The 15,378-nt window shown below is 40.8% G+C and overlaps 1 protein-coding gene across 1 annotated transcript in view; it reads left to right on the top strand.

Annotated features, from left to right (window-relative positions):
• The first annotated feature begins 8,632 nt into the window (after positions 1–8,632).
• CELF4 (CUGBP Elav-like family member 4) overlaps positions 8,633–15,378 on the top strand; it is a 997,927-nt gene continuing 991,181 nt past the window's right edge. Inside the window, exon 1 of the mRNA XM_044276293.1 lies at positions 8,633–8,912. Coding sequence (XP_044132228.1) covers positions 8,633–8,912 — 280 coding nt within the window. The remainder of the gene's footprint in view (positions 8,913–15,378) is intronic.

Here is a 15,378-nt window from a genome sequence, read left to right as displayed (position 1 = left end):
GCAGACCTTGTGGCTGCTATGGGGCTAAGGGCAAGAGGGGGCCCAGTTGAGATCATCCCCTCTTCTACTGAGAGTGAAAACTTGGTCAGGACTCTACCCTCGAAAAGAACAACTTTTAGCAAATGAGGTAGTGGAAAAAATTGAAAGGGTTTAGGCAGAAACCCTTCTGTCTTGTGTGGGGGGGGGGGGGGGGGGCTGGTTTGATCCTTGCTATGGGGCCCTGACTTCTCTATGTATGCCACTCCTGTGTACATATAAGATCACCTCTTCCTGTATACATATAAAATTACCCTCCTCCTGTATACATATAAGATCACCTCCTCCTGCATACATATAAGATTACCCTCCTCCTGCATACATATAAGATTACCCTCCTCCTGTATACATATAAGATCACCTCCTCTTCTATACATACAAGATCAATACCTCCTTTATACATATAAGATCTCCTCCTCCTCTATAAATTTAAGACTATCTCTTCTGTATACATATAATATTACCTCCAGTATACATATAAGATCACCTCTTTCTGTATACATATCAGATCACCCTCCTGTATACATATAATATCCCCTTCTCCTGCATACATATAAGATCACCTTCTACTGTATACATTGTAGGAAGGCGCAAGTGACAGTCGTTGAGGGAAGGTATGTGTCACAGAAGCAGTGATGGCCAGTTCGCATTGTTCGCCCGCGAACATATGCGGGCTGCCATCTTTTTTCACAAGTACGGCGAGGCACAGGTAAGCCCTTACCTGTGCCTGTGCCGCAAGCCGGTCTGAAAACAAATGCGGTCACCGGGAGCAGGCAGTTCCAAGAACAGCCCGATGAAGGCCCCCGGTGGCTGTTTTCGGAACTGCCTGCTCCCGCTGACCACACTTGTTTTTAGACCAGCTCGCGCACAGGCACAGGTAAGGGCTTACTTGTGCCTCGCCGGACTTGTGAAAAAAGATGTCAGCCCGCATATGTTCGCAGGCGAACAATGCGAACTGGCCATCACTGCACAGAGGTTCCTGGCCTCGGTGGAGTCGGAGCCAGTTTTCATGTGTCAGCAGCAGTTGCTGTTTAACACCTTGCAATTTAGTATAGCTAATATAATATATAATGCGATAGCTGATCCGGGTTGGCTCTTACTGGGAGTAGTCAAAGTGCTGGGTGGGTGACTACTCCCCACGTTCCAGGCCTTGTCTTGACTGGCCTATATAAAAAAAACTAGCCAGCAGTGTCAGCTGGTGGTAATTACCTCTCTCTCTGACAGAGGAGCTCTGACAATCACTGGATTGGGATCTGAGCCGTGTGCTAGGCTGGAGGCCTGAGTTTGTGAGGTTTGCTCTGTCCTGAGCAATGCTGACCGGGTGTGAACTAACACCTAGGATAACTGTTTTGATCTATGAACTGTCTACGTGTGAACGAACACCAAAACTGCAAATTGACTGTCGTACTGTTTTGTTACAATGTCCTGTCTTCCAGAGCGAAACCCCCACAGCATATAACACGAGCCTCCTTCTGTATACATATAAGATCACCTCCTCCTGTGCAAATATAAGATCACCTCTTCCTGTGCACATATAAGATCACCTCCTCCTGTATACATATAACAACACCCTCCTCCTGTACACATACAAGATCACCCCTCTGTATACATATAAGATCCCCTCCTCCTGTATAAATATAAGATCACCTCCTCCTGTATGTATATATATATAACATCACCTCCTCCTGTATACATATTAGATTACTTTCCTGTATACATATAAGATTACCCTCCTCCCGTATACATACAAGATCACCCCCTCCTGTATACAATTAATATCACCCCCTGTATACATATAAGATCCCCTCCTATTGTATACATATAAGATCACCCCCCTGTATACATATAAGATCCGCTCCTCCTGTATACAGATAATATCACCTTTCACCTGTATACATATAAGATCACCTCCTCCTGTATACATACAAGATCACCTCTTCCTGTATACATATAAGATCACCTCCTCCTGTATACATATAATATTACCCTCCTCCAGTATACATACAGATCACCTCTTCCTGTATACATATCAGATCGCCCTGCTATATACATATAAGATCACCCCCCCTGAATACATATAAGATCACCTTCCTCCAGTATACATATCAGATCACCCTCCTATATACATATAAGATCACCTCTTCCTGTATTCATACACTCACCTAAAGAATTATTAGGAACACCTGTTCTATTTCTCATTAATGCGATTATCTAGTCAACCAATCACATGGCAGTTGCTTCAATGCATGTAGGGTTGTGGTCCTGGTCAAGACAATCTCCTGAACTCCAAACTGAATGTCAGAATGGGAAAGAAAGGTGGGCTACAACAGCAGAAGACCCCACCGGGTACCACTCATCACCACTACAAATAGGAAAAAGAGGCTACAATTTGCACGCGCTCACCAAAATTGGACTGTTGAAGACTGGAAAAATGTTGCCTGGTCTGATGAGTCTCGATTTCTGTTGAGACATTCAAAGGGTAGAGTCCGAATTTGGCGTAAACAGAATGAGAACATGTATCCATCATGCCTTTTTACCACTGTGCAGGCTGGTGGTGGTGGTGTAATGGTGTGGGGGATGTTTTCTGGGTACACTTTAGGCCCCTTAGTGCCAATTGGCCAACGTTTAAATGCCACGGGCTACCTGAGCATTGTTTCTGACCATGTCCATGACCACCATGTACCCATCCTCTGATGGCTGATGTCACAAAGCTCGAATCATTTCAAATTGGTTTCTTGAACATGACAATGAGTTCACTGTAGTAAAATGGCCCCCACAGTCACCAGAACTCAACCCAATAGAGCATATTTAGGATGTGGTGGAACGGGAGCTTCGTGCCCTGATTGTGCATCCCTCAAATCTCCATCAACTGCAAGATGCTATCCTATCAATATGGGCCAACATTTCTAAAGAATGCTATCAGCACCTTGTTGAATCAATGCCATGTAGAATTAAGGCAGTTCTGAAGGCAAAAGGGGGTCCAACACCGTATTAGTATGGTGTTCCTAATAATTCTTTAGGCGAGTGTATAACATCACCTTCCTCCTGTATACATATCAGATCACCTCCTCCTGTATACATATAAGATCACCTCTTCCTGTATACATATCAGATCGCCCTGCTATATACAGTATATATAAGATCCCCTCCTCCTGTATACATATAACATCACCTTCCTCCTGTATACCTATAAGATCCCCTCCTCCTGTGTACATATCAGATCACCTTCCTATATACATACAAGATCACCTCTTCCTGTATACATACAAGATCACCTCCTCCTGTATACATATAATATTACCCTCTTCCTGTATACATACAAGATCACCTCCTCCTGTATACATATAATATTACCCTCCTCCAGTATACATACAGATGTAGCAGATCTAAAAGTAACAGTTAACATCTTAAATAAACAATGACAAAACATGTTATTGACTTTTTCAGCGGTTTTAGTGGCTTTTGTCACAAGATAATATTGCAACCTGTGTTATCACAGTTCTTTTTAGTTCTGCTACATCCATTCAAGATCGCCCTTCTCCGCTAAGCGTAATATAAGGTCACCTCCTTCTGTACACAATCTGAATGATCAGCATGTCGGTACATAATGCAGCATCACCACACTGATGTACGGTATACTCCAAGTCTTATGACCCTTCTGCTCTAAATATCATGATGTATCTCCTGTACACATCATTTATGATTAACACACACACACCATATACACCCCATATATAAACACAATAGTTCTGTATATGCCATGTAAGATCATCTTCCTTCTGTACAATATAATGCTTCTCCTACACACATCACATAAAACCACCTATCTATAGATGTAAAATCACCCTCCTCCACCCTCCACTTGTAAACACCACATACGATCACCATCCTTTGTAGTCACCACCTAGGATCAGCCCTTTAGTGTACACATCATTCAATATAACTCTCTCCCACATACACCATGTAGCATTGCCTTCCTCCAATACACATACATGTAAGGCCATTACCCTCCTGTACAGATCACATGCGATCACCCTCTTCCTAGGGACATCATGCAAGATCTCCTTCTGTACACATGTGTGCATCACATAAGATCACTGCCTTCTGTACGTATGGTGTATACATCGCATAAGATTACCACTCCTGTACACATCATATAAGGTTATCTCCTTCTGTACACATCACATATACACCTCATAAGATTACCTCTTCCTACAATAATCATTTAAGATCACCATCCTCCTATAGATATATATGGTTACCCTCTTCTGTATGCATCATATATGATCACTCTTCCCTGTATACATAATATAACCTTCCTGTTGTATACATAAAATAAAACCCTCCTCCTGTATACATAATATAGGATTACCCTCCACTACATACGTTATACATGATCCCCTCCTCCTCCTGTACACATCGTACAAGACTACCCTCCTCTTTGATGCATAATATGATCTCACCCTCCTCTGTACAAATAATTCAAGATCCTTCTCCTGTACACATCATATAAGATTCCCCTCCTCCTGCACTCATCATATCAAATCACACTCCTCCTGTACACATCATATAAGATCTGCCTCCAACAATACACATCATATAAGATCCCCCTCTTCTTGTACTCCTCATATAAGATCCCCCTCCTGCACACATCATATAAGATCCCCCCTCCTGTACACATCATATAAGATCACCTTCCTCCTGTACACATCATATAAGATCTCCCCCACCTGTACACATCAAATAAGATCCCCCTCCTGCACACATCATATAAGATCCCCCTCCTACTGTACACATCATATAAGATCCCCCTCCTCCTGTACACATCATATAAGATCCCCCTTCTGCACACATCTTATAAGATCCCCCTCCTACTGTACACATTATATAAGACTCCCTCCTCCTGTACACATCATATAAAATCCGCCTCCTCCTGCACACATCATTTAAGATCCCCCTCATGCACACATCATATAAGATCCCCTCCTCCTGTACACATCATATAAGATCCGCCTCCTCCTGTACACATCATATAAGATCCCCCTCCTCCTGTACACATCATATAAGATCCCCCTTATGCACACATCATATAAGATCCCTCTCCTCCTGTACACATCATATACGATCCCCCTCATGCACACATCATATAAGATCCCCCTCATGCACACATCATATAAGATCCCCCCTCCTGTACACATCATATAAGATTTGCCTCCAAAAATACACATCATATAAGATCCCGCTCTTCTTGTACTCCTCATATAAGATCCCCCTCCTCCTGTACACATCATATAGGATCACCCTCCTCCTGTTCACATCATATAAGATCCCCCTCCTGTACACATTATATAATATCCCCCTCCTCCTGTACACATCATATAAGATCCCCCTCCTACTGTACACATCATATAAGATCCCCCCTCCTGTACACATCATATAAGATCCCCCTCCTCCTGTACACATCATATGAGATCCCCCTCCTCCTGTACACATCATATAAGATCCCCCCTCCTCCTGTACACATCATATAAGATCCCCCTCCTCCTGTACACATCATATAAGATCCCCCTCCTCCTGTACACATTATATAAGTTCCCCTCCCCCTGTACACATCATATAATATCCTCCCCTCCTCTTGTACACATCATATAAGTTCCCCCTCCTCCTGTACACATTATATAAGATCCTCCTCCCCCTGTACATGTTATATAAGATCCCCCTCCTCCTGCACACATCGTTTAAGATCACCCTCTTTTTTAACACAATCATCAAGATCATTCTTCTTTTGTACACATCATATAAAGTTAGAGTTCAGTTCACTTCTCTTATGTATACATGATAGAACATCACATTACACCAATATACTTCTTATACCACAAGTCCTCCAGTGTACACATCATTTAAGATCCCCCTCCTCCTGTACACATCATATACAATCACTTTCCACCAGTATGTATGAAACACAACCTTCCTGCAATATACATCATATACAGTCGCCCTTCTCCTGTATACACAATGAAAGATCACCCCTCTACTGTACACATGGTGTAAGTTCACCCTCCTTTAGTGCATATGTATTACCTTCCTTCTGTACACATGGTGTAGGATCAGCCCCCTCCGGTGCATCTCTCTCTCTCTCTCTCTCTCTCTCTCCAATATATATTGTTTACAATCATCACCTCTTCCAGTACACACAATATAAGATCACCACCTCCTCCTGAACACATGGTATAAGAACACCCTCTTTCAGGCATATATGTAATATCACCCATTTACAATCATTCTCCTTCAATGTACACTATATCCAATCAGTCCCCTTCAGTATACACATTATACAATCACCCTTCTCCTGTATACATTGTATACAATCACCCTTCTCCTGTACACACCACATCGTAATATCACTGCTCTCCTGGTATAAGACTCCTCCTGAACACATTGTATAAGATCACGCTCCTCCTCTTACATGGTGTAAGCTCACCCTCCACCAGTATATCACCCTGCTCCTGTATACATCATATAAGATCACTCCACTATACATTATGTACATCCTCCTCCAGTATACATTATATACATCTTCCTCCTCCAGTATACATTATGTACATCCTCCTCCTCCAGTATACATTATATACATCTTCCTCCTCCAGTATACATTATATACATCGTCCTCCTCCAGTATACATTATATACATCTTCCTCCTCCAGTATACATTATATACATCTTCCTCCTCCAGTATACATTATGTACATCCTCCTCCTCCAGTATACATTATATACATCATCCTCCTCCAGTATACATTATATACATCTTCCTCCTCCAGTATACATTATATACATCTTCCTCCTCCAGTATACATAACACCCAATCACCCCCCTCCTGTATACATTGAATACAATCGTCCTCCTCCAGTACGCATTGTATATGCTCATCCTTCTCCAATATACAGCCTCCTCCTGCACACACCATGTATGATCACCCCTCTACTGTACACATGGTTTAGGTTCTCCCTCCTCCTCCACCCAACACAGCGGCTTCAGATATTAGCATAACCCTTTACAAACCACATCTCTGCTCAGACAATGATTCCTCGTCATTCCCTGACCGCTCCTGAGCTGTAACCCCCTTTCCTAAATCCCGCGTCCCTTCTTTTTCACAGCCTTCTATTAATCCTTTCAGCTCCGTAGCTCTGAGCTGAAGTGCATCTCTCTCTCACAACCTGTGGTTAATTAACCCTTCCAGGTCCACCATTCTTTTTAGCCTCCTCACATTCTCTTTCATGGACTGCCTTTCCTTTCCAGCGCTTAACCCATTCCATCCTCATCTGGCATTGTTCCTTTCCCAGCACTTAACCCTTCCCTTCCTGCCTGCCCCTCAAAGCCATCTCAGCAAGAAAGGCTTTTGAGGTTCATTACCTACATTATTCTAGCCAGTGATTATAACTATTTGCCTCCCTAATCATGAGTTTACATTCATTCGCTCCTTGTATAGGTTGCCCCTGCAAATATTACCGCACAGTGTTCCTCCTATCATGTAACCCATCCCACGGCTGCCTCCTTAAACCTCTGTTCACATCTATATATAATGCTTATATAATAGCTATTTAATGTAACCCAAAGAACCTGCCTTTTATCCTGCTCACTCTGCTTCATTTCCCATATGTAGCTTACCTAGCTATTGGGTTACCATTAGACCTACATCCATCCCTCTTAAACCTTTCCTATTCAAAGCCCCAGCTTACAAAATATATCCATTGTATCTGTAAGATTATACAATGTGCATTATACAGATGGAGCAGAGCTGTATTCGCCATTAAACTGTATACATTAGACATCCATAACTGGAAACCAAATACATCTATCATATGTGTAATATGTATAATATAGAAAAAAGAGAACCAATGACTGTGACAATAGCAACACAAAACACACAAACACACAAATCAGATCTACCAATTTATAGACAACACAGAACATTATAGAGGTCTGATGAATACTTAGGGTGTCTAAGCGCCGTTTCCAGCCCTTGGCTGAGCTCTGTTGTTCGGGCAGGATAGTAGAGAAGGAAAAAATTCATGCTTAGACTCCGGCTTCTCTTTATTATAAGATCAAAAAAAAAAAAGGAAAAAAAATGGTAGATAGAAATGTCCACGAGCTGTGTTGAATAATATTAAAAAGGATTAATAATAATTGTGCCAAAAAAAAGCATGAAAAATAAGAGAGGATGTTACGAGAGTATCGTGCAGTAAAATGCAGGGTTGCTTGGCCCCCTGCTCACTGGGCACAATGGAGATTGACTAGCTTATATTTCTAAGTAGGGGCTGCTTGGAAGGTACCACTGAGCCCGGGCTGACAGGCTCTCTCTGCTGTGAGCCTAAGAGAAAGAACACACACAAACCCCACACCCACCCCCCCTCAGTCTGCCTGGGAGTTGAGCCGGCCCTGCCTGTTTAAACGGAAAGGACACAGATCCTGTCTGTTCAATGTATAAAAAAAAAGCCCGATCAGAGCAGGGAGAGAGAGGGGGAGACAGAGAGTGTGTATGTGTGCGAGAGAGAGAAACACCGTGTTACAGAGAGAAAAGCCAACAGGATCCTCTATGTATATAAAGATGGCCACGTTAGCTAACGGACAAGCAGACAATAGCAGCCTGAACAGCAATCACAGCAACCCAAACACCAACGGGCACATGAACGGATTAAACCACAGTCCCGGGAGCACTTCCACCATCCCTATGAAGGATCATGATGCCATCAAGCTCTTCATTGGGCAGATCCCCCGCAATCTGGACGAGAAGGACCTGAAGCCTCTGTTTGAGGAGTTCGGCAAGATCTACGAGCTGACAGTGCTGAAGGACAGGTTCACTGGAATGCACAAAGGTCAGCTGCCTGCTTAACTTTTCTGCCGGCGCATGTGTGGGGAGGGCAGGCTTGGATGGGGGGCTTTGCAGTTTAGGTAGAGAGTGGGAGAAGATCTGTCCACTCAACTGTCTGCCGCTTATCCCTTTAACTTTGTGGACTGCACGTCTGGGTAGGAGATAGCAGGGAAAGCTGTCCACTCATGCTAGTGCTGACCTGAGGCAAAGGAGCTGTCCACCTATGCTAGTGCTGAATGGGGGGCAAAGGAGCTGTCCACCTATGCTAGAGCTGAATGGGGGGTAACGGAGCAGTGCACTCTGCCTAGTGCTTAACTGAGGGAAAGGAGCTATCCATACAGGCTAGTGCTGAACTGGGGCAAAGGAGTTGTTCATACAGGCTAGTGCTGAACTGGGGCAAAGAAGCTGTCCATACAGGTTAGTGCTGAACTGGGGCAAAGGAGCTGTGCACTCTGCCTAGTGCTGAACTAAGGGAAAGGAGATGAGCTGCCCACCCATGCTAGTGCTGAACTGGGGCAAAGGACTTGTGCACTCTGTCTACTGCTGAACAGAGGGAAAATAGTTGACCACCCATGCTAGTGCTGAACTGGGGCAAATGAGTTGTCCATTCTGCCTAGTGCTGAACTGAGGGAAAGGAGCTGTCCATACAGGCTAGTTCTGAATTGGTGGAAAGGAGCTGTCCACCAAGGCTAGTTCTAAACTGAGGGAAATGAGCTGCCCTCTCAGCCCAGTGCTCAACTGAGGGAAAGGAGCTGTCCCGATGGACAGACAGCCTTTAAATCCTCTTTTAACTTGGAAAATGCACATCTGGAACCAGCCATAGATGAAAAAAGATCCATGAACAGAGCCGCTATATAATGACAGGCTTAAATCTCTTTTTACTCTGTGACTGCACATCTGGGGGAGAGATAGAAGGAGAGGGGGGTTGTCCATGATGTTGGAGCAGATCTGACAGTATTAAATCAGCTTACACTTTGTCATTACACATGTGGCTATGGGTGAAAATGAGCTAAGATTACACATAAAAATACAGCACGTTCAATTTCATTTTGCATGAGCACAGAATTAAATATGAAGTCTAAATGATGCCTATGTTGTTCAATGTATTAATCACATAAAATGAAATTAACTATGAGATCATACACTGAGCTGCGGAGCATAAAATAAATACTTGATCATCTGGTAGAAGGGGAGCTGTCCCTGACCTGGTACTGAACTGACTATTTTAAAAGCCCCTTTAAATTGCCACAAAGTATTCGCTTTCTTAGGCAAAGATACTTTAGGAGCTGTCCATAGAACCAGTGCTGAACCGGCTCCTTTAACTTTGTGCTGCACATCTGGGAAGCAGAATAAGAGGGACCTGAAAAGCAAAGCGAGAAGAAGGGTTCATATCACCTCCCAGACACGAGCTCTCAACAAAAGAATACATATTTCCATTGCACAATAGAATATAGATGAAAGAGACTTAGTGCTAAGCGTAGCAGCATGCATTTTTCTTCATTTTTTTTTCTGGGCAAATGGGGCTATAGATGTAAACTTCACTAGTATGTTCTAAGCATTAAGATATAATATAGGGCTGGTTTAATCACTGGTTACTGCTCCTTCAGTGCCCATTTGGAGGATAGATGCAATGATGTTTAAAAAAAAATGTTATTCTGTGGACCTGAATTATCCTGGACTAAATGGGGAAGCAATTATATCAGGAAATGATGATGATGCTAATGTCATATTGACAAGAAAAAGAGAACATTATTGCATTTGGTTCAGAGAAGACGTCTGCCATCCATGTGCTATGAAGAGCAGTAAAAGCTGACCGGTATTTTTTCACCATGTGGCAAATGTTACCTGCCGCTTGGCAGTCTTTGCTATCTATTCATTGGGAGTCAGATATACCCTAAAATAGTGGAGCTTTGAAATTATTCATTGATATGACATAGCGGTCTTTTCTCAGATGAGAAAGTCAACTACTGCAAGTTAGCGCTGCCTCCAAGATGAATTGTCATGTATATCTATCACAGCAGCATTATCATTTGAGTCTGTAGAACTGCCCCGTTCACTCATCAAAAGACAACACTTTACAACTGAGCATGGACAAATATCCTACAATGAAAGCTTCTCTGGCCGGTTGGACCTTTTAGAAAAATACAGGAATGATAAAAGCACTATATTCTTATTAGGGGAAGAAATACATCCTTTTGTTATGCCCAGGTATAGAGGTTTTTGTTTTTGTAGCTTCTGATTGTACGATCCGCTTGTCAAAAATAACTGCCGCCGATAAGTTGAAAGGATAAAGGCAGAATTTGAAGGCTGGCTCCTTGTATGTCAGGTCAGAAGCCGGTCATTAAAGGATAAAGCCTGGAATGAGTTAATGAAATAGAAGGTGGCCCTATGGAAAGGGTTAATTTTACCAGACTGCTACATGCTGTATGTAGCCTTTGGTAGAGAAGGAACACTCCGAAGGATCTCATGGTTTAAGTGAAACAATACCCGATCCCTTGCACAGTGCTTTATCCAAAGGCTTTGCCTAGATTGAGAACAGTTCAAACTATTATTACTCATTCTGGGGTATATCTGATTTATTAGCTAATCCTGATAAAAATGTGCCTTTGGCAAGCAGAAAAAATTACTTGCTTGCCCTTGGTGATTAATTGTTTCGAGGTCTAAGCATGACAACTGTGTGAAGAATGAGACTTGTGTTTGGCTTCCAGTCTTTTTTTCTTTATTTTTTTGACCGGCTACATACAGTAGATAAAAAAGCATCAACTCAATGGTCTTTTTTCCCCCTCCATGGGTGAGAAGCTTTTGGCGAGATCTTTCACCTTACTTGATTTTCTGTATGTATTGAACATCCTAAAATAGACCATACAATCTCTTTGGGTTAAGGCTCAAAGGCATTCTACCTAATCGGAACTATTAATGGAAAAGGCTCTATATTTAATGCTGTTCAATATTGATTCATAGCCTGCTAATTAGCTGGTGATATATTCTCGAGGAGGCACCTAGGAAACAGCACATAGTCCAAATCTCCCAATTAATACCGTCACAGAGTGCATTAAAGAGTTTAGGGAGTTGAGTTTATTTATTATCTACCACTATAGAGGGAGCTTGTAATGGGATTAACCCATGACACCCAATAGAACATTGTTTTGAAGCTGGACACATCATTGGCTTCGAGCTGTAAATGTTGGGTAGACTGTAGTATCCACCTTTTTGAATGTCGTTGACCGTAATCTATGTGAACAATTCAAAAATAAGATGAACGTGAAGATTTATAATCTTCTCACAACATCAAAAGTCATATTAGATGATGAGTGTTGGGTGATGGTTCTTGCCCATCATCATGTTGCTGTAGTTAAAGATTAATCTCATGTAATTTTTTAATTAGAGTTCACCTCTTCAGGCATGGGAAGGTTCCTCACACGATTCTCTAGTTTACCCGTTATCCGCCGGTCATAGTCTGTGGTTTGTTTTCTATCCCCCTGTGATAAATACGCAATGACCCACCCACAAATGCAGTTAGCTAATGACAGTTAAACCACTGGACGATTCATTCATAACTTCATGCTTGTGTGATACGTCTCTCCCTCTCTCTCTTTCGCTCTTCGCGTGCTTAGAAACTGACTTCTGAGAGACCTAAATGTTACTGCTCTCTGGGCAGCCATATACCAATGCATTATCTTTAAAGTTATTCAAAAGGCAATTTCAAATGGTATTTAGTATAATAATTTTCAATTATAGTAATCTAAATATAGGACCTTCACAATAGGCAGAGTCAGGTTTTATTGCTGATACGTGCTTTAAAGCAAGGCCTGTAATGTATTATAATCAAAATATTCAGCAGGCATCTGCCATAGTTATCTTCATCCTATCAGTCTAACTGTTCTGAATAGTCATGTACATCTTGTAACTCAGTGACACAAAATGTAGAATATCCAACCTCATCATGCACTGTAGTCATAGGGAACACGGGTCACTTTCCTTTTTTACTAAGTAACTATATTAATATTCCATTGAGCCACAAGAATAAAAACCCAGACTATCTTTTTTAATTCTAGAAGAGTACACATAAATCGTCCTTTGACCAAAAATCCTATGCAGAGTCTTACATAGCTACCTCTGGGTTTGCTTTACCGCTAAATATTGTTCTAAAATCCAACTCTGAAAGCTTTTTGGTCTCTTTGTAAACATTAATTATTGAGTTGAGAACTAGTCTTTGAATATTATTTTGGTCAACATCTTGGAGAACTTGGTTCTCTACCTTGAGCAGCCAGGAGTGAAACCCAATGCCAGTTAAAGCTATTCAGAGCTTATTCTTAAAAAAAAGTTTTGTCAATCATACCTTGACTCATGCAGGCAGACCAACGCAATGCTCAAAGAAATTATATCATAGCAGAACAAAGGACAAAAATGCAAAACCACAGAGTAGAAATTTGGCAGCAAAACATTTATGAGATTTGGTAAACATCAGAGCATTCAGGCATCAAAAACCTCATGACAGAGAAGGTGGTTGAAGTCAATTCTGATGTAATTTACACATATATCCATAAAGGGCCTTGGATTGTGGCTTAATGACTTGAAATGGGAAGGTTTCCATTAGAAAACATCTCAACCCAAGTGAAGCTTGTTTAAACTGCAGGTGGTTCAGAATACAATTCCCGAAACTAGAATTTTTTGAATTGCCCATGTCTTCATGGTTTATGAGCTGTTAGTCTATTGTTTTTATCTTTCCTTGTTTATTGCTATTCTTAGAAAATGTAGCTTAAATGCAATTACTGTATTGACAAATTAATTTTTTACATTTTTTTAGCACTTCTTTATTTACTTGACTTTAAATGGTCCAATATTTTCAAAATGAAGAGGCCATAATAGTCCAGGATTTGTTATATGTTTGCTCTAAAAATTGACCTGACCACAATGACCCATGACCCTTATGAATATTAAAATGATGTCTACTAGATAATGAACTAAAGGTAATGATTAAAAAAAGTCATTCTTAGACAACAACATGGGGGATTATTTCAGAAGGGATAGAAGAAAATGTTCAATGATTTTTATCTAAGTAAATTGGTTTGGACATGTGCAAATGGATGACGATGCTGGTTTAATGGAAAATTGGTCATCGTTGTACAGTCTAGTTAAAATTGGCGATTTCAAAATTGGCGAATTCCTCTCGTAAAAGACTAACATTACATAAAAAATAGCAATAATATGAGGGAGCATGAAAATTCAGCCCATACCAATGCCATTCATGTCATTTCAGTTCCTTGATATTTATAATGATTTTATATCCATTATTGTATCGTCTCTTAAAATACATACTTTTTACATATGTTTGTTTCCATCACAATATTTCGCTAAAAGATACATTTATTTTGTTATATCAAATATTTTTTTAGACTGTAATTGGCTGGAAAGCTGCTGCTTCCACCACAGGGTGGCATTTTGTCAGAAAAAAATCCTGTCAGATTGCAAAGGCTCTGGAGAGAGATGGTAGGTGTGTAGGCACATAATACCTTCTATGAATAGATTTTTTTTTAAGATATATGTCGTGGGTATAGATTTATATGGCCAATTTTGAAAAATATTTTTCCATTAACATATATCCTGCCTGATGCTAACTTCCTGTTGGTTTGTGTTCTCTTATTGTGTGGCCCGAAAAAAGTTGATCCCAGTCTTAATGAGTGAAGCATCATGCCTACTGATTTAAAACTTTACAAATAATATCATATCATATAACATTTAACAATTATATTCCTGATTTTTTAAAACATATTGCTAGTGGTTTTATTTTAATAATTTATTTAATGGTAAAAAAAAATGAGGTAAAACACACCACACAGTTGGATGAGGCAAAATTTGGCAAGAAGTCTTTTCCACACTCTTAAGATATTTTATAAAATATAAAAATGTTGCTGTTTTTTGCAATGTTATTCTTTTAATTTTTCTCATTAAATATCATACCTAAATATTTTTTATTTGTCTTGAACCTTGATTTCAGACCTTTTTCCAGTCATTTTCGATACAGTGGGTGGGAGTTCAAAAATAATTGCACACATAACTGAAAGATACAGTATAGCATCTGTGCAAGGTGCACATCTCTCATACCTTTCCCCTTGCTAAATGAAGCTTGTCAAAAGATATATTGCAATCTTTTTTTATTTTTTAGCCCCTATTCAAGATGCTGTGCTTGCCAATGTGATAGATTCTAAAGGGGTCACAGCTTCACATTAACAATAGCGAAAGTGAAGGTTACAAGACTAGGATGTTTCAAGGTTAGGAAATGTTATACAACTGAATTGGCAAGGAACACTTAATAATAAGAATACCAATACTCCTTTAAGTGTCATGACAGTCCTACCGTGTATAGAGTGCATTAGTCCCATAGACTGTTCATACAACACAGTTTACATTTTTAAAGTCGTCAATATAGCGGTTAATAAATACAGGCCAAAAGGACAGCAAACTGTGGC

Source organism: Bufo gargarizans, chromosome 1 (assembly GCF_014858855.1).
Source record: "Bufo gargarizans isolate SCDJY-AF-19 chromosome 1, ASM1485885v1, whole genome shotgun sequence".
NCBI lineage: Eukaryota > Metazoa > Chordata > Amphibia > Anura > Bufonidae > Bufo > Bufo gargarizans.
Note: the sequence above shows the minus strand (reverse complement) of the source record. Positions and strands in the feature narration are given on the sequence as shown.